Source organism: Triplophysa rosa, linkage group LG2 (genome assembly GCF_024868665.1).
Source record: "Triplophysa rosa linkage group LG2, Trosa_1v2, whole genome shotgun sequence".
Lineage (NCBI taxonomy): Eukaryota > Metazoa > Chordata > Actinopteri > Cypriniformes > Nemacheilidae > Triplophysa > Triplophysa rosa.
Window position 1 is genome coordinate 17155455 of NC_079891.1, and position 20045 is coordinate 17175499.

At 39.9% G+C, this 20045-nt stretch overlaps 2 protein-coding genes across 4 annotated transcripts; one reads left to right on the forward strand and one right to left on the reverse strand.

Annotated features, from left to right (window-relative positions):
• Nucleotides 1-102: 102 nt before the first annotated feature.
• Nucleotides 103-15203, reverse strand: zfr (zinc finger RNA binding protein). Of its 2 annotated transcripts, XM_057358277.1 has the most exons (20): nt 15087-15203; nt 14794-14875; nt 12532-12814; nt 12259-12406; nt 11795-12016; nt 11396-11640; nt 11055-11270; nt 8198-8492; nt 7883-8076; nt 7664-7783; nt 7442-7587; nt 7197-7362; nt 6801-7018; nt 6559-6709; nt 6179-6320; nt 3792-3889; nt 2865-2960; nt 2621-2732; nt 1691-1788; nt 103-1620 (listed from the first exon to the last, which is right to left on the reverse strand). In XM_057358277.1, the coding sequence occupies exons 1-20, from the start codon at nt 15121-15123 to the stop codon at nt 1438-1440; spliced, it is 3252 nt and encodes a 1083-aa protein (XP_057214260.1). In that variant the 5' UTR covers nt 15124-15203; the 3' UTR covers nt 103-1437. The 2 variants fall into 2 exon arrangements, 1 of the variants encoding a protein (XP_057214260.1); XR_008964770.1 differs by lacking the exons at nt 103-1620; nt 1691-1788; nt 3792-3889 and having other exon boundaries at nt 2714-2732.
• A 378-nt stretch (nt 15204-15581) lies between these two features.
• On the forward strand, nt 15582-17604 carry sub1b (SUB1 regulator of transcription b). 2 transcript variants are annotated; one of them, XM_057358317.1, is made up of 5 exons: nt 15582-15654; nt 16598-16667; nt 16789-16908; nt 16995-17103; nt 17245-17604. In XM_057358317.1, exons 2-5 carry the CDS (start codon nt 16599-16601, stop codon nt 17322-17324), a joined length of 378 nt encoding a protein of 125 aa, XP_057214300.1. In that variant the 5' UTR covers nt 15582-15654; nt 16598; the 3' UTR covers nt 17325-17604. The 2 variants fall into 2 exon arrangements, with proteins under 2 accessions (XP_057214300.1, XP_057214309.1); XM_057358326.1 differs by having other exon boundaries at nt 15597-15654; nt 16595-16667.
• Nucleotides 17605-20045: the final 2441 nt, after the last annotated feature.

The window sequence follows — 20045 nt, forward strand, 5'->3', positions numbered from 1 at the left end:
TGCATCTTCATAGGCCATAATATCGACCAAACCAAAATCTTCAGCATTTCTTGACTCAAAATGATTGCACATTATAGATAAAACGAACCGTTGAATCAGTAAAATCTTCCAAGAGTTGTATTTATTAGTTAAGCATTGTAATGCAGTAGTCCCTTGACAGTGAATGACAAGCATCAATGGGTAAGTGTACATCAATCTGCAGTTACAACACAAAGACGTCTTTCTCTCCAGCCTTCTTCAATAGATACATCACAAACTTCATAAACCAAAATAAGAGCCAAGCAACTATTCATAACCAATAAAACAAAATGAATAAAAACCGAAAACATAAAAAAAAACATTCCTGTGCTTTAAAACCATACAGGCATCTCTTTTAGAATATCTATTGCGAGATGAGATACAGGCTGATTCATGATCATAGATTAGAAATCATACAGTTATGATCATATGTACATTTAGAGATACACTATAAGTACAGGGTTAACACCACAAACAGGCCTGGGTCCAAATGGGAAAAAAGGCTTTAACTCTAGAGTACTTCAGTGTTTACGATTTCTATATTAAAATGATATCTTAGCTCAAATATCAGTTAATGATTAGATTGCTATTTGGTATCTGGCCCAGGTCTGATTTTAACAATCGGTGGCTTCTCAGAAATGTGACATAGGTACACCACAGAGGCCTGTGAATAGAGCACACATACAATTTACATTAGGACAGTTTCAGCTTTACATCACTTGCATTAAGCATCTAGAAGGAACACGGTTTTAGACATGTTACTTAATTAGCCAATGATGTGATTAACAAATGGTAAACAGTCAACCCAGTCTTCAAAATGTTAGGATCCACGCCCAGTCAACATCCTCACAATCATCACATTTCTGGTTGTAAAAGGAATGTCTTTAGCCAAAATAATAACGAAAACACCTAAATGATTTATTGCAAAGCTAACGAAGCTGTTGTTAAAGTAACAATATTTGCACTGAAAATATAAGATAGACTTTGAATCTGTTCCACACTAACAGTACTTTGTCCACTCTGTTGACTTGCTTTTAGAAATGCCTAGTTTATGTTAAGCTAAAATTCCACTCCTAGAGATTATTACATATTACATCCAACATGCTGAACGGAGCATGAACGTCAAACCTAACATCTCTGGTTTATCACAGACCTTAAAATCTTTTTGGGCTAATTAAGCAGAGACAATCGACTGTTTTAAACAACAGGGTGGGGACTATATGATTTGACAGTGTGTTAAGCCAAATGAAAACTAGCATATTCTAAGCAGCCATCGTTGGGGGCTTTACCATCCAAAAATATTTCTAGGGAGTAACAACTGGCATGCACAGAGGTCAACAGAATAAACAACTTGTATTCCTGGAATGCACAGGATTTGAAATGGGTACAGAGATGGGACTAATCATACTGCCGTGTGCTTTAGAACCCCTCGTAATCCTTTTTGTCTTTCTTCCCTTCTGCTTCGAATCCATCGGTACTGTCACTGTTGTCGCGGCGTCTCTTGCGGTTATTTCGTACGTTGAAGCGCGGGTTCATCTGGGGCAAGGGGTCCATGCCTAGAACTTTGTGAATCTGACGGAACGCCAGCAGTCTCAAAGCAAACTGCAGGGAAAGTAGCCGGTCAGTCACTGTTAGGACTCAAATATCAGTGTACTCTTGAGTGCGTACTTACCTGAGCGCTTAACGTGATATCCTCTCTCTGCTGATCATCCAGTGCAGCCAGTGTGTCTGTTGGATTCTTCTCACAGGGGTCTATCAATCCTGGAGCACCTGCATCACAAGCAAAGGATCATAAGCCACAGTAACACCTCCATTTGTTCAGATTACATTTACATTAAAGGCAAAGTTCACCAAACAGATCTCATCCCCATGGACTCCAATAGTGTATATTTTCCTTACTATAGCAGTAAATGGGGGATGAGATCTGTTTGGGTACTAACATTCTTCCAAATATCTTCATAAGAACAAAGAAATTTATACAGGCTTGGAATCTGAGGGGATCACAGAATTTAAATTTTTGGGTGAACTATCAGTTTAATTGTCTGCCAAAAGCATAAAAGAAATCCAAAGTACAATCTAGTGTCACACTGATCAGCATACGTGTTCGCTGGGAATACCCAGCAAACACACAATGCTGTCATAACATAGCCAACCTTTTAACCACATTGTAACAACGTGACCAAAATGTTGACGTTCCTACTTCCTATGTTGTGCTGTCACTTAACCTGCCTTCAGGGCCATTGCTTTAGGTTGTGTGCATGTTATGCATAGACAACCAGCAAACAACTTTGTTTAGAAAACAGTTTTAAATTTGTTGTTTTAGGTCATGTATTTCAATTTACAAAACCCTTGTATTAGTGTGTACATTTTTTATAATATAATAATAAGCCACAACATAAATGGGTCAATGTTTATACATTTAAAAAAACATTTAACTATAATTGTTAATTGAACTTTGGTAAGTTGTAGTTAGGTGTACTACATAAACCTAAATCTTGTTCACACCAACTTGCAGCAATGATTTTCAGAGTTGGTGATTTTCTACATCGATTATATGGAAAATGCATAAAAAAATAGACGTTGAACGAGTGCTCGATCTTACCAGGCTGAAGGATGCCTGAAGAAATACATTCAAAGACTCGTCGAAGAGCATCTCCAGGGCTCATTGGTCCAGCAGCACTGCTGATGGCCTTCTCCACCAGCAGCTCCATAGCCTTAAGAGTAAATACAGAAAAAAATTACAGAATTTAGAACAATCATTTGTGCACAGAAAAGGAACTTGGAAACAAAGAAATCATCAGAAGAAAAAGGTTCTCAGAGACAAGGTACTGCTTTCTTGCACTCACCCAGCTTGGAAAGGCAGACCATGTGGATACCCGCTGACAAAGGTCACGCAGTATTCGAATGACAATCACACATGACTGGAGTCCATTGGCTCTAGCCTTCAGTGCAGTGAAGTCAAGATTAGTTAATGCACAAGAACACTTACAAAAAGTCATACAACATGACGGGGTACAGTGAGAGGTGCAACACTACCGTTCGGAATGGAAGCTTTTAATTGGTTGACAAACAGCCGGGCCAATTACCTTTCATAAGCTGCCATTTCTAGCAGTATTTTACCTCTGCATTAGTAAAAGAGTTCAAAGTTTGCAAGATTCACTCGGAATGACTTCCTGGTAATCTTGTAAACCCTGACCTCAGTTGTCAGATACTTCACAAACATATACTTTCATTTTACAAAAGATCAGTTTGCAAGTAGCTGCATAGGAACTGATGCAGTCAAGGAAATCTGCTTTACTTTGCCCATGTGTTCGCAACAACACGGGAAACTAATCAGATGTTCCTTTCCTCTCAATCCCTAATCCCAAGTAAAAAAATCATTAACAGAACTAGACAAAAAAATAAAAAAATAAATCACAAAAAACAAACGCTCAACATGAAAGCTCTTATCGATGACACTTTATGCAAAGGTATTCTGCAGCCTTATGGAATCATTTTACATGCTTACTCTTTAATCCCATATTTATAATATAAATAACATGTATGCAAGGATGCTATTGTAGGATCAGATCTGCTAATGTGCAACAAAGAAAATAGAACAATATCATAATCATCAATTTTTTTAACGGCATCCTTGTATCACTTTTTTCCCCTCATAAAAATCAACTTGAGGTTTACAATTTGAAAAGAAAAGTCTAAACAACTTAAATGAACAAATGAAAATGAATACATCTCATAAGGCTACGAGAAGAAAGTAAAATGATGTTCCGAACCTGGAACCACTTAGCGTGGCGTAGGGCAGCCAGAGCGTCAAGGCATTTTTGCCTGTCCAAGACGTCCGCTGGGTCTTTCACCATACTCGAGGTTACATCTAAAAATGGATCGAATTGTCAAATGATGGAGAGGAATGGGTGTTTGACCAGGTCAGCGAGATTGTCAAGAACACATTGCCACACATACCAAACTGGTCCCTTGCTCATTTCTCAAATGTATAAACTTAAGACACTTTCATTTCACCCCATGTGCAGAATCGTTCAGATCTTTTCAACAACATTATGGATCAGCTATGCTTGCCATTGGTGCACTTCAATGTATTCTGTGGTGTGGTTGAGAGCCGAGGAAAAGGGCAGGGACAGATGAATCTTAAGGACCTTTTCAGGATATTGGACAAAAAAAAAACTGGAAGTGTGCCTGACATTTTTATACGCTAATGCGCTGCTATCCACCATTTGAAATTGCTGGGAATACAACAGAATATATTATTAAATGCTACAAGCCAGCAGAACAGCTTAAAAGATCAACTTCTACCATCACAATCCGTAATTTCTGCATGTGGCAGAATGACAAAGACTTACAATGGTCATCTTTTTGTAATTCCTCATTATTGCACATTTTAAAACCTTTCGAGAATTCAAAAGTCGCCATTTTGTCAATTACGGACTGTCTTCTTAAACTCCTCTGATGTTTAATAGGAAAAAAAAAAAGAGACACTACCACCTTGTGCTTAAGTCTTAAAATGAAATTCCTGCATTACCAGCTGACTTTGCATTTAAGAACAGTTGTTCTCTTGAGCTATGGGCAAAAACAAATTGTGGATTCCAGCGACTACAAAGTTTAGGAATTAAAAACAAACAAAAAAAATCAAACCCTTAATGAATAAAGTGACAGTACTGATCCAAGAACATTGGAAAGATAATGATGGACTGCCATGGTATTGCTTGTGTATTCATGAAAATGATGTATATCGAGGGAGATGTGCAATGTTTTCAGCTGATGAGTTTTTGTAGTGATCCACTACAGTTGCATGGCAATGGTAGGTGTGGCAAAGTGTTGGAAGGTATTTAGGAGAGGGGACCTTGGTCAAAAATCCTTCCGAAGCTGGTAGACGTAGCCTCAGATGGGAGACAAATTGCTGAACAATGCAAGGAGGCTTTGGGCTGGACTTGAAAAGCTTTGTATACATGAAGGCAGCAATGCGTGCTGGCAAGAAAATATGAAGCTCCCAGCGAGAGGATTAGGACATCACTGCATGCATACCTGTCACGATTGGGTTTAGAGAACCCTGTATCTTAATGTATACTGAAGACGGTGTAACCCAGGTCCAACCAAAGATTCCTCTAACAAAGCCTTTCTACCAAAAGCTTACCGATACTCCCCTAAGGAGCCAAGCGGGAATGGTGAGACAGAGCATGTAGTAAGATTTCACCATTTCAGCGGCTTCTTACCAACTAAAACTTGTCATTAGAAAAAAAACTAGGGTTATTGATGCAATCATTCCATTACTTGGGGCTAAATGTGGTCTGTTGGTGGTTGTGCTTTTTTCTTCAGATCAAACCAAAACTGATGAATTAGCAAAATTTAGAATTAGAGCAAAGTGCAGCAGACTGCTTCTCTCAGGGGAGCACTTTCATTTTAGCATGGGGACCTCAGAATGGTGAACTTTCTCACCACTAGACAAAAATAAGATTTGTTTCCTGTGGGGACATGACGGGTATTCCAACTACACCTAAACAGCTCAGACGTCAACCATTTCTATTGGAACTTGTAATACAGGAATTTCTGACAGACCCCTCGACCCCCTAGGAAGGAATACAATTGAATTTATTTTGTGCATGAAACAATCCCCTTGAACACAGGAAACAAAAACCATCTTACCCAGAACTAACTAGACTTACACAATGCAAACACTTATCATGCTTGTTTTGGGGAGAACTTCAAGAGCACTGGAGAAGTGTTACAAAGAGAAGACCCCGAGCACCACTGCTGGCATCTTGGTTGGGTCGCAAAAAAACCTGGTAGTGTTGAACTCGGCTCTTTTACGAATCGCACAATATTAACTTGAAACCACTTGGCTTCAAATCCTATTCAGTCATACTTTTAAATAAACTCATGCGCACAAACTCATTTTGCAATAATTTTGTGTAATCTTGACTACACTTATGGATGACCAAGCTCAAGCACATACCAGGCTTACTTTGGAGCATTTGATTTGAGAAAACGAGACTGAAAGTTGTACAAAAGGTGCAAAAAATAACTACGCTTGTATTTGTATCTACTGCCGTCTCCACAGTGCCAACAGATGGGCTCTTAAGGGTGTCAAATCAGCATGTAATATTAATTTGATAGGTAGTCGGTTAATGTGAGCAACGTCTTTTCCAACCTCCATCCCGGGCATTCTCCTCTCGGATGACGGGTGAGGTGAGGGTGATGGTGACCTGCATCTTGGGTTCAGCACAGGAGGTGAGGATAATGGCAGCCTCTTGGATGGAACCTTTTACCTCATATTTCTCTGGTGTTACCGTCTGACAAACACATGTGTTAGCAGAAAACACGTCATATGAATTCAAGATCATCTTTTTGGAAGTGGATAAGCCTTTTCATTTAAATACGTACAGTAATGGAATAAAAAAAAACAATAGCTATAATCCATTATGGCATGTAAAATACAAAATGTTGTGAGAAGACTACATATGTAAGATTGTCCAAAACGTTTACTGTTTGTAAAGAAAAGGAGATAACATCATTGGCATAAGCTGGTACCGTGAGCTGTTTGGGGAGATGTTCCACAATGCGGGTGAGCAGATTTGTAGTAGGCTTCTCCGAACAAAGGAGGACCAAGTTGACATTTTTGTCTCCTCGCAGAAGCAAGCCCTTGGCAAGAACGCCTACTCTCATCACACCTTTCAGCAACCTAAAACGCAGAACAGATAATATATAGCTTTGCCATTTTCCTCCGCCTTCAAGTGTGTAGAGATAGATAAATTTAAACTTGCGTCTCCCACCTGTCTTTGGGAGGCTCTTTCTTCTCTTTGTCTTTGTCTTCCTCTTTGTCCTTTGCACCTGCATCTTGGTCTGTGATTATGTCAGAGACTAGCTTAAGTGCTCGCTCCGTGATTGACACGATCTTCTGGATGGCCTGAAGCTCATCCTCCGAGGGGTAAATAGCTGCATGTTTGGTCATCACATAACGATCGTCTGAGGAATCAGGGCGACGTGGAGGCTGAAATAAAAATTTGATGTTTAAAAAAAAAAAACAGTTCTAACAAACGTAAATGGCAATAAACACATTTGAGAAATAAACATTTATCGCTTTTCATAATAACAGCATATCAGCCTCCACAAGAAAAGATTTGACATTTAGTAACCACATTATCCTCTGAAAAATCCTCAGAACCCACCATTGGTCCTTGTGGCTGAAGAATGGGCATCCCAGGCCTCATACCCAGAAGACCCGGAGGTCCAGGTGGACCCTGTGGATAACCTCCGTCAGGCATTCTGCGCCTGTCCTCCCAATGATGCTGCTCCTCCTCCACACGCCTCCAGTACATATCTTCCTCGTAGTGCCTAAGACGACAATGTTTAGAGCACAAAAAGCAAATACATACATATTGCTGTATTAGAGCCAAAATAAAAACCATCACACCTCATCTCCATCCTCCAGCGCTCCTCTTCTTCACGTCTTCTCCAGTATTCTTCCTTCTGCATTTGCTTCCTCATCTTTTCCTCTTGGATCTTCCGGGCTCTGATGCTGGGTTTGACTTCCACCTGGAGATCTGGGTTCACCTTTTTCTAGAATGGTCGAAACTACAATCAGCATCATGATGGAACTTGAAACAAAATGTTAAATTGAACATCACCCACTAACCTTATATTGCAGTCGATGTCTCCTTCCCTTCAAATGCATTTCTTTTGCATTTGGATCGTTGAAACTGCATTCGCACAGTTTGCAGTGGAACCGGATAACCTTTCCTTCATCATTCCTTACCTGTAAAAAATACATTTGTATTATATGTATATTGGCAACAACAGCTATGGTTTAAGAATGACTTTTGTTTTGCTGTTGTCTATAAGGGATTTTTGGTACCTCTTCAACATAGTCGTGTCCAACAGGCTGAACGTCACTCTGCAGGGCCGCAAGTGCTGACTGAGGTGACAGACATTCAGAAGTGTCATTCTTCATGTCCAGTGTTGGCGCAGGCACAATGGAATGTGCTGGTTTAGTTGCATCAACCTTCGATTCGTCAGTTTTTGCAGCCGTGGTCTGTAACTTGTTTCCACCTGTTTTGATCAGTATCAAAACAGCATAATGTTCAGTAAACCCTTTTAGTGTTCAACAATTAGGTTAAACCACAAATGCACTGCAGTTCAGCGCAACATGAAACAGAGAAGGAAGACCTACCAACAAAGTTGATCTTGGGGGTGTTGACCTTCTTGACAGAGTTAACCGTGACGCTGCTGGATATTGGGTTCTTGCCCTGCGAAGCTGAAGTTACCATGCCGACGGATTTTAAGTAAGTCGCATTGGAAATTGAGGAGGAAGTGGATAAGTTAGATGTTGTGCTGCTTGTGGAGCTGTTGATGAGGGAGCTGGCAGTCTTACTGGGAGCTGCTGTGCTGGAGCTAGAGCCTTGGCTGACAACACTGGGCTCGGAGGATGGGATCGGCTTTCCTAGTTTGGTGTGCAATTTCACAACCTGTAGAAATAAAATGTAAACATAATTAGGGCGTATTAAGATAAATTAAGGTTTCAGCAACCTATTTCTATAGCATCCTGTGCAAAGTGAAAACGTGTACCTATAACTTTGCATTAAAGAAACAATGCAGCATTTTTAGGAGGATCTATTGAAAGAAATGCAATATAATATACAAAACTATTTCTTCAGAGGTGTATAAAGACCTCACGTAATGAACTGTTATGTTTCTAATACCTTAGAATAAGCCGTTTATATCTACATACAGAGCGGCCCTACATACATTGAATTCGCCACCATGTTTTGTACAGCAGCCCTAAACGGACAAACAACTCTACAACACGCATTTCCTCTCCCTCTCCCTCTCCCTCTCCCCTGCAGTACAGTGGTGAAACGGATCGCGGCTCGTACTCTACGGTTCGGACCGCATGTGACCCACGGATTAAGTGCAAGTTCATTCATCATTGAGTAAGAGTAAAACGCACTCTCTCTTAGGGCTGTGTATTGGCAAGTGCCTCCCGATACGATACAGATCACGATAGATGGGTCACGATACAATATATTGCTAAGTATTTCGATACGATACACATTTGCGATATATTGCAATACTTTAAATAGAAAATGTAAAAAGTAGAGCTAGAAATACAACATGCTGTGCACCACCGGGGGTTTTCTGTGAGGATAAGTGTAAAAACATCCCTTACCTCTGCAGAGTGGCCATAATGTGTGATGCATGGACCTTTAGATCAGAGGTTTGGGTTCTCAAACTGTGGATTGCACCCCTCAAGTGGGTAGCACAGGGGAATAAGGTGGCTCACGCAAGTCACTTGGCTGTTGTGGTGCATTACAGTTAAAACAATGAACATGGGCAGTATAAAACCCCTGCTTCATCCGTGCTGTAAATGTGCTGGTGTCACATCCGTGAAAGCACAATAAATGTCATTGTTACTTAATAAACTTTCTGTCTAATGCACTGAAGTAGCCAAGTGACTTGTGTCATGACTTGTGAAGCCTACAAACAGCATTATTTTATATAACTCATTACTCCATGACTTATTTTGAAAACCAAAGCACACCTACACATCAGCTCTGAGAGCTCCAAGCGATCTTATATTTTTCGCCATGCTCGCTTCCACTCACTTTCGGCCGTATGTATATGACATGATTTAAAAAAAATTATTGCAATAGTTACATGTATCGATATTTTTGCACAGCCCTACTCTCTCTACATTTTTGCGCCAACGCGCTCTCGCTCTCTAGTATCTGGACGAGTACAATATTAAGTGCGGTTCCAGATAAACAATGATGCTCAAAACTTCTCCGTCACACAGCTAATATTACAACAACAACATATCTTTGTATGTTAGTATGTTACTCACATACTTGTCTGAATCAAGCATCGTCCTCATGGGTGATTTTAAGACTTTAAATCTTTCTCTCCAACGTCTCTCTGCTGGAAAGTATCTCCATAGATATCTACGAGTATCTCTGCTAAAAGCCTTAGTACCGCGGGTCCCAACACATCTCTGCTGGAAAGTCTTTATAATATTAGCGCAGGTTCTAGCTCCTGCCTGACTTTTATCCTTTTTATACTTATAATCCACAGACCTTTTATTTTATGTAATAAATAAGACATCGCTCTTTCTACAGTCTTTCTAATGCCCGCATGATCTCTTCCCTGCGTCAACATGAGAACGACATCTTTGTGTACTATGGTGGCCACCGTCGTGTTTGGACTGAGCGATTCGTTGCATATCTATAATACAACGCTAGTGGCCGCTGTAAATCAAAAACTTCGCCTTTAATGTTAATGGATGACCAAAATCACAGCATTTACTCAAATAAATAAAAGAAATGTTGCCTCAATGTGCAAAATTGCTCAATGTCTTTAAAGGGGTCATATGGCACGAACACGTGTTTTTCTGTGTCTTTGGTGTGTTATAAGTTGCCCATGCATGTATTAGAAATGTAAAATTAAAGTGTCGGAACAATAGATGCATTCCATCTAAAAGCGAATGCTCACCCAGACCTGCCTGAAAAGCCATGTGTAACCACACCCCCACAAATCTACGTCAGTTCGTGGTATGATTTGACTAAGACCGCCCAAATGTATACACAAGTCAGTACAATTGCTTTGGAACCTGATGTTCCAAATATGGTAAGAGGCGTTACATTTCCATCACACGCTTGCAGTATTCGACCAATCACTATGCACTCGTTAACTGGCCAATCATAGCACACCTCGCTTTTCAGAGCAATGAGCTTTGATAAAAATCTGCACATATCAGAGAGGCGGGGCAAAGAGGAGATACAAACATGCACGGTATGTGGAAAATACAGGGGTTCTGAACCTTAAATCATGCATACACATTGCATTACATCTAAAACAAACGATAATATTCGTCTTAGCCGTGTCATATGACTCCTTTAAACATCCTACACAAAAAACAGCAAGAGCTCACATTTATAACACTCTCCTCCAAACTATACACATTCAAAAATAGAGCTGCCAATAACAGACTGAAAGCAGATTCTTATTTGCGGAGATCAGAGTGAGTCACATACCTTCTGGTGTTTGGCTCCTCTGATGTGTGCAGCGTAGGCATCGGCCCCGGTACAGGAGACGTCACAGAGCTCACAGCGTAGCTGATTCTGGGTGCCGCGGGCGCAGTTTCCACCTCCAGAGCTGCTGCTGCTGCTGCTACTGCTACTGGTCTGGGCTACCTTCAGAGCAGCTTCCTTCTTCTTGTGCTTCTGGCCCTCCAAGTGCTCCTTATAGGTCTGAAAAAACACACGCATCTAAATGTAATCCATGTAGATGCCCAAAATAATATTCACCTGTCGTTTTAATTTTTAGCAAACCACCAATTGAGATAAAAGGTGCAGCGTTGTGCAGAGAAAGATACCTGGGGTCCGGCACAGCTGATCTTGCAGACATCACAGTAGTGTATCTGAGGTGGTTTAGGGGGCTGTTTAGGTTTGAGAGTTTTATTCTGGAAGGGGGTTTTCTTGGTAAAAGTGCTGCCGGTCCACGCGGCAGTGGCTGCTGCGGCAACAGCTGCTTGTTTCTGCTGCTGTTGCTGCTGCTGCTGGTGGTAGTAGGAGGACGCGGCTGAATACACAGCAGCTTCATATCCAGAGTATGATGTTCCTGCATGCAAAGTGGAGCCATTATTAGCTAAAGTGCACAAAAGTATTAACAGCGAGTGATTAGTAATTACATCATAATGATAAAATGTATAAAATGAAGAACCATGATAATAAATGCCATTTAGTTTTCAATCACAGAACTATGATATTCTTACCAGAGTATGTGACTGCATTGGTGCTGTATGTTGGACTCTGAGAGTAAGATGGGACTACAGAGGCAGCAGCTGCGGCGGGCTGTACAGCAGAGGACACTGGGTAAATGGAGAAGGTTGAGGTGGCTGGACTGGGAGTGGCTGGCTTTATGGCTGTAACCTGACGCTGGGTTTGCTGGGTCTGGGCGTATGGAGTGGCGCCTTGACTGTATCCAGTTTTAGGTGCTACAAAGAGGAGTGTGATTTTACTGCTTTGAGACATTTTACACTAGATAACTTTAAACTTTTTCCCCACATCTATTTGATTACTTGAGAAATGAAACTGGTTTTACAAAAATCTGTGGCTTTTCAAATGATACAATATGTTGTATGAAATATGTGTTATATTACATATATTAACAATAACCCATTTAATGCATTTGCTCTTTGATATTAGGTTCATTGCAGAAAAGATGTGTCAAGCATACCAGTCTGATAGTAGGATTCAGCAACAGTGGGTTGCGGCTGGGCTGCTGCAGCAGCGGCCACAGCCGGTGTAGCTGCAGACTGCTGGTAGTATTGTTTACTGTCATACGCTACAGCCGGAGCTGTGGACCGCACGTATGAATACGTGTCCTGCAACAGTAAACAGAAAGCTTGAAATGCGAGAGCATGACAGTTGGCTTGAACTATTCAACTCAATACAATCACAACTGGCAAAATTCAAATAAAGGTCTTAGTATGTCTTAAAATAGGCTTACCTGGTAGTTTTGTGAAGTGACAGGAGGTGGTGGTGGGGGTACCTCTGGCTGTCTCTGGGCATACCCGTAATCCGTGGCGGCATGGGCCGGTTGGTATCCCCCGTAAGCAGCAGCATTGGCTGCAGCTGCTACGGAGACTGGTGCTGGCCTGGCGATGGCAACCGTGGCAGCAGTAGGGGCATAGCCTGCTGCCACCGTGTGTGCCGCCACTGGTGCTTGGTGCACAGTATAGCTGGCCACTGTAGTGGGGTGGGTGTATGCTACCCCAGGGGCCGGCTGCTGACTGCAACGAATAGAACGAAAGGCTAAGGCAATGACAACAGCCATGTTTATATGCACTTAAGAAAACAGGTTATTCCAGGGATTTAGCAGAAAGAGGCGAATCCCTAAGCCTATTAAAGAATTAAGAGAAGGCTGTTTAACTTAAAGTTCTTGAGCAGAAACCTAAAAATCTAACAATGTAGAGAGTGTGTATGGGTGTGAAAAGAAACATTTTGACGTTCATCATTACAGGACAAACTAGGTAATAATGTAATTATTGGACAAAGCAGAAAAAAATTCAGTCTTCCCACAATTGGTTAAATATATAGTATGCAAAGATTGTTAGACAAATAGTCGTTATCAAGCACTGTTTAAGTTATCAAATGTCTGTCTCAGGCTGCCTACCACACATGTAAACATGCATGCATGTAAACACAAATACTGATGTCATAAAACCGAGACATAATTTACCTTGCGTTTAATGCATTTGAACAAAAACAGGAACGTTGCCAACACGTAGCTGACATAAAATACATTTAGGAATTTGACATGGTGTTGCATGCAAAACTATTTTAAAAGCACAATATTCTTTTTAGAATTATATGTGCAGACGACATGCAGTCAAAGCTTTTAGAGGCCGTCACACCACAGACATAAAAAGAACAAGTCGGCAAAAAGTAAATTCTATAGAGATTACATTGAAGGCCAATGATTTGCAATAACATTTTAAGACAGTTGAGTTAAAATCAATCTCACGCTAGGGCAGGTTATATTGAAGATGCATTCATGAAACCTTTTATTGAGAAGATTGCCCTAAAACACTAAATCCCACCCCGTCTTTAAGGTATATATTTATTTATTCAATCTTTTATTTACAGAAAGTTCCTGATCCAACTTCGATGGCCTGCAAAGCCCGTTTCACTAGTTGAAAGTAACGAAAAATAAGTTTCCTCTATGAAAATAGGAAGATCAATCATGTCTTACATTACAGTTGATGCAATATAAGCTGCCACTAACAGCGAAAACATGGCCAATGAAAAATTGCTCACAAATATTACTATTCATTTCCTGTCAGAAGGAAAACCATAACTGTATTATTTAAAATGGAAGCAAATTCGTCTCAATATTGCAAAAGTGATTAAGCCCGATAAATTTATTTTAGATAGAGGATCAGCACTGAAGACCTTGATGCGTCCGTGAAGACATCGGCCTACTCAAACACATAGGCCTACACACAATTATAACAATTACTCTGACAGTGATTCTAGTTAGTGATTTTAAGACATCGAAAACGTGTTGATACTGATAGACTTTCCCTAAACAATGCGTAAATTCATTCATTTAGTCTTCCATCGGAAAATACGGCCGTTACTCTAAATGCGCAGAGCTGCAATGGCGCAAATGACAGCTGCAGTCTGCTCGAGCTGTTCACCATACTTCTGCTTCTTAGGCTAATTTTACACTCAATTCAAACACTAAAATAGATTCACAACAGCGTTAATGTCAAAGAATAAGTCGCCGAGTAAAGCGAAAACAACGAAATGAATCAGGACTCGTGTCTCTAACTTAGATGAGGCAGAAATATGCTAACGAGCTGGTGCACCTGCTTTTGTTAACCCTGTCGGATGTTAATAATAAAAATTATAATTATTTGAATAATAAACGTATTTTTTGATAACGTAACAAAAGTACCAAGTTACATTTTTTTCATCGAAGATGAGCCCTTACCTCACTAGCACAGGAAAGTATGATCAGGGAATATATTTTTATAAATACTGTAACGTTAACGTAACACATCAAATATAAATAAATACATAGAATATGTATTCTACACTACAATATGTAATACACTATTTTATCTCAAACTCGTTTACCAAAGGTTTAATGCAAAGCCTATCCGCTTCCTACCCTACCCCCACCCTGATCCCGCAACAAAGACAGCAGGGCCAAAACCCACCATTACTGAACCACCACCATCCCCATAAACATGAAGGCCTTTACCTGTACTGCGCCGCAGCACCGTGGGTAAATCCAAAATAGTTGCCGGTGGCCATTTTGGCATCTTCACCTAGCCGGCTGGGCACTACAAAAGAACAGATTCACGGAGGGTAAGCGGTTGTAAGCAATGGCAACCATGATGAAAAGTCCCGTATCATGCGGAGACACAAAACACGCTGGAGACTGCTGTGAATAAAGCCCTAGCGATATCTCCGCACATCCATCCCAATCATATCGTTTCTGCTTCAAATCGTGTCTGACGCTTCAAAATGCTTTTAAAATAACAATTTACTCACCATAGGTGAAGGACACTACTGGACATATGGGAATCATTGGGGTCCTATTCGCATACAAACTCTAACTCGTAACCCTGCCTTTTATGTGAGAAGGTCGTACCAGGATATAGCTTTTGATGCGCATGCGCACGGGTATTGTATATTAGGAGTGATGGTAAGTGTAGTTTTCTTGTAAAACGGCCAAGTCAAACCAAATGCCTAGTAACAACAAAACAGGCATATGCTCAAATCAAACACATCGTTTAGTGTATGACTTTAATTCTCAAGTGAAAGAAGACGACACGTATACTCAGAAACAAACTGCGAAACAATAATGCGTAATGGGTAAATCCATTTCAGTTTCTATCGTTTTAATAAATTTCACGTTAAGGTTTTGTAAATAATTACATTTATATATTTACAATCTGTAGTTATATATTTTATTTCTTTGACGCGACAAACACTCTCATTCACCAGTGAACTACATTTCCCACAATGCCTTGTGAGCGTTGTTAGCCATATGGTTGGTTCTCAGTTTTTCACTTCCCGCCGCTGAGTGTGATCGAAAGCAGTCTGCGCTACATTTAACGTAAGTCATATTCATTTCTCCTTAAAGCGAATAGCAAACGTTCAGTTTTAAATGCGTTGTTAAATCAACAAACAGGCACGACGTTTTATAAAAGATCAGCCATACAATAACTATGTAAACGGGACTGTGTAACGGGGCCTTGCTTTCCACGTTAGTTGTGGGACGTATGGACGGACGGACGGACGGCCTCCTGAACAGCCGGTGTTGACAAGAGTTAGTGTTGTTTGATCAAAGCCAATTAAGACCATTTGATATCGTTTATTCCCAGGTGAGGGGGTAAATCGCTAAAGCGAAGTCATTATTGATCGAGGAAGCCACAAGGCTGTTTCTCACTTGTGATCGATATCATTTCGACCCAACTGACATCCTCTCGTGTTCTGCGATCAGAATGTGCCAGTGGCTCTCGTGTCGACCCTTTAGAATCAATGCAAAATTCACGTAACTGAACAACGATTAAAGTCGTGATTGTGCAGGTAGTCTGATAAAACTGACATGTGTGCAGCAAGTAGTATTCTAGATTATAGAGTACATTTTATAGACTAAATTTGTGGAAATAAAGGTTAATTAGATTTAGACAATTCAGTTGTCAACGACTATGTTCACTAAAAAAGTAGTGTTGACTGCTAGTGGACCAGAATATATGATATTATATTTCCTGACTACTAATGTCAAGTAAAAACCGATTCAAAATCTTAATCATTAGGTATAATGTCAGCATCAGAAAAGATTTTGGATGCTACAGGTTGTTGGCATTTTGTAAAGATTACTTACTATGAAATCACATTAAATCAAAGTACATGCTTATTCTTTTAAGGTGTGTAATAAATGTCTCGTTTTCTGTCGATTTCTCTCAAGATTAACTATTATTAACTTCTATTACTGGCCGTGTGGGGGCGGTGTTAAATCATATTTTTATGAAATGATTCCTGTTTGTTTTCAGCAGCATGCCTAAAACAAAAGAAGTACTGTCTTCTACTTCTGGTAGTGATTCAGAGAGTGACACAGAAACAAAGGTATGAATACACTAATTTCAGATCACATACTTCTAATGCAATATAATGATTACAGCTTACAGTTAAACAGGATTCTGTGCAGTGGCCACACACTGGCTAACGTGTCATCTTTTTATCGAAGGCCAAAAGAAAGAAGGCAAGTGCTCCTGAGAAGCCTGCAAAAAAACAGAAAAGCGGAGAGACTTCCAGGCCAAGCGCCTCTGCTAAGAGTGACAGAAACAGTGATGATAACATGTTCCAGGTTGAGTTTTCAATAAATGCTTTGTTCTAATAATTTTTTTTTAGTATACATGGTTGCGAGCTTATACAGGTTTTAATATGTGACAGATTGGGAAGATGAGATACGTCAGTGTCAGGGATTTCAAAGGAAAAGTTTTGATTGACATTCGCGAATACTGGATGGACCAAGCTGGTGAAATGAAGCCTGGCAAAAAAGGTAATTCTAAACTGATTTTCAGGTTTGTTCTGTTATTCCGACTTTTTTTTTTGTCAGACAAAAACATTATGTTAAGATAAGATGTTTTTATGTGTCTTTTCATTGTTTTGTCATGGTCTGTTTTCGTTCTATTACCTGCAGGTATTTCATTAAATCCCGAGCAGTGGAACCAGTTAAAGGAACAAATGTCAGACATTGATGATGCAGTTAGAAAATACTAAAATCTCTCTGTACATTGAATAATTGGTCAATTCTTTTCAGAATTACACTTTTTGGTGCACGGGGACTTTAGCAAACTGTGACCCCCTTTTCAACTTAAAATGTTTGATGTTAAATATTTTTTGTTCATATGTTGTTGTTGTTGTTGTCAACTTCCAACTGTGTATTGTTTGTTGTAGACGTGTGTGCATAATAACTCTTGAATGGGTGATATTTTAATACTATAGCTGCATTGTCATCATACTCTGCCTATGTTAATAAAAGGCTTTTTTTGGTTTAGAATCTTCAGTGTGTGTATCTTTGTGTATGACTTAAATACATATGTACCTACTACTAGCTATAAACCGTACTGAAGCTTTATACATTAAAATTCGATTCTGACACTAAACGGAAATATATTATCTAAAACAAATGCGTTTTGCACTTCATGATGCTTGTTTTTTGTTGGGTCTTGATTGCTTGTGTATAATTTACTTGCCTTTGTGTAGGAGCTGGAATTGTCATGATCGGTACTCAAACGACATGGACCAGACTCCAGAGTAAAAAAAAACAGTCCTTTTAGTTGACTGTCCAGGAGAACCACCTTGCATTAATTGCATTTGCCAAAATTAAATCACAGTCTCAAACATGGTAGTCACTGTATTGCCAGCACGTCTTTGCGTGCAAAGCAAACATTATTCAGACAGTTTCTGCAATAGGTAACTGCAGTGCGAACACATTTGTTTTAATGGGCAGTGCTCCGTATGGTCAATGCAAAGAATCAAATTAAGTTATCCTTTATATCCAAGAATCACCTGTTTGTATTTGAAAATGCAACTAGTTGCCAATGCAATGAAAGCATGTACGCAATGAGTGTCTCATCTGTATAATTTACTTCCTAAGGTTCACATCAAGCTGTGCCTTAGAAAGGATATTACATTCCTCTGTTTCACTGGTAGCACTTGTGGTTACTATGGAGATCTTTTGTAACCACGGGGTTTCATTTCCAGAGAGGTATTATTTTCATGATTCTGACATCACCTCCGCCTTTCCTTTTGTGACCAACTGCATGTGCACTCATGTAAAAGCTCTAAAGCTAGATTTTCTGAGCATCTGATATGCATGAACGTTAGCATCAAAAACCATTGCTGATATGTTAAAGACCGCTGATAAAAAAAACCTTTTAAGTGGTGGCACTGGCTAGACTACATTGACTATAAAGGTTGACATGGTGTCCATGTTTAGATATCTTGATAGTCTTTACACAGCAACGTTCGTTAACTGTGTGCATTACTTTCCAGGAGACGATACATATTAGTAACTGAAAAATATATTGAGATTAGTTCACCTTCAAAATGAAAATTCTGTCATCATTTACTCACCCTGTTGTTGTGTTAATCCTGTGTGATTTTCTTTTGCAAAACACGAAAGAAGATATTTTGAAAAACGTTGGTAACAAAAAACAGTTGGTCCCCATTGACTTTTATTGAATGGACACAAAACCAATGCAAGTCAATGGGGACCAACAGTTTTCTGTTACCAACATTATTCGAAATATCTGTTCTACAGAAGAAAGAAAGGCATACGGGTTTGAAATTAGTAAATAATGAGAGAATTTTCATTTTGAAGGTGAACTGTGTTAGAGAAAAACAGCTGACAGCACCACTAGGTGGCACCAGTGCTCTTTACAAGCCGTTTTTGTATTTTCTCCAGATAGTCGTACTGTTAGCAGATTGCTTTATACAAACAGCCACCAACCTGTCTTGACAATAACACAAAGGTTAAAATGACTGTCTATTGCTTTATTCACCATTTCTAAATCTTTTCTTCAGCTTAGAATCCCAACAATAACACGGCAATTCTGAACACACAGTGTTTGAGGTTCACTGATGTGAATTTCTTTCCATCACATGTTAGTTGTTGATAGGAAAGGAATTTGTTGGCATTGCATCAAACACAGTTAATGCTGAAGAATGTCCATTTTCTGTGATAGGTATGTCATATGAACGCATTTAACCCAATGATCTACATTAAGAAACATTCAGTTGATTAATTCCAACACTAGCTGTGCTTTGATCTGCAATCGTTTTATTAAAATGACATTCTCAGACACGCACACATAATGCAAGATTTCAACCATCTGCCCACTTAACAGGAATCGGGAATTGAGTTCTGGAAGTAGGCCTACCCATGCAACCTGAGTCTGGAATAGAGAAAGGAGGAAAAAAGTGTGGCGTTTCTTCATGCATGTTACTTTGAAGGTTTTATGATGGATTGAAGGATATGAAGAACATCCTGTAAAGAAAGCAGAGTTGGGTGTGTTGCTGTAGTTAACTAGAGGACCAGTGGAGCACTTTAGGTCACTGATGCCTCAAAGTCCAACATCTGCTTCCATTTGAGGGGTCTGCTGTACGTCTGGTGATTGAACATGCTGTAGTGTCTGTGGTTTTTGGACTAGTTCTTGTGTCATTGGAACCTTGAGTATTGCTTTGCATATTTCAGCACTTCAGTTTCAGGTTGTGTTTTCATCTGGACAAAGGAACGTGCAGGGGTGTGCCGCTCATCTCTGGGCTTATATCAAACCGGCGTGGATTTTACAGGAGAGAACAAGACGTGAGGAAACCTTTCAGCCCGGTTTTGATGAATGTCTCTGCCTCTGTTGTTTTACTCCGTAGTGGCTAATATAACGGATACTGTTTCGTGGAAGGAATTCGCTCTTCCATTGAGATGTGAAACGCATATTG

Excerpts from the sequence above, each read along its gene's own strand:
- zfr (XM_057358277.1), bottom strand. The coding sequence starts at position 15,123 with ATGATTCCCATATGTCCAGTAGTGTCCTTCACCTATG. Across the intron at positions 7,363-7,441 it reads CGCTGGAGGATGGAGATGAG|GCACTACGAGGAAGATATGT; the intron begins GTGTGATGGTTT and ends TTGTCGTCTTAG. Across the intron at positions 1,789-2,620 it reads TTCAGGCATCCTTCAGCCTG|GTGCTCCAGGATTGATAGAC; the intron begins GTAAGATCGAGC and ends CTTGTGATGCAG.
- sub1b (XM_057358317.1), top strand. The coding sequence starts at position 16,599 with ATGCCTAAAACAAAAGAAGTACTGTCTTCTACTTCTGGTAGTGATTCA. Across the intron at positions 16,668-16,788 it reads AGAGTGACACAGAAACAAAG|GCCAAAAGAAAGAAGGCAAG; the intron begins GTATGAATACAC and ends TTTTTATCGAAG. Across the intron at positions 17,104-17,244 it reads AATGAAGCCTGGCAAAAAAG|GTATTTCATTAAATCCCGAG; the intron begins GTAATTCTAAAC and ends TATTACCTGCAG.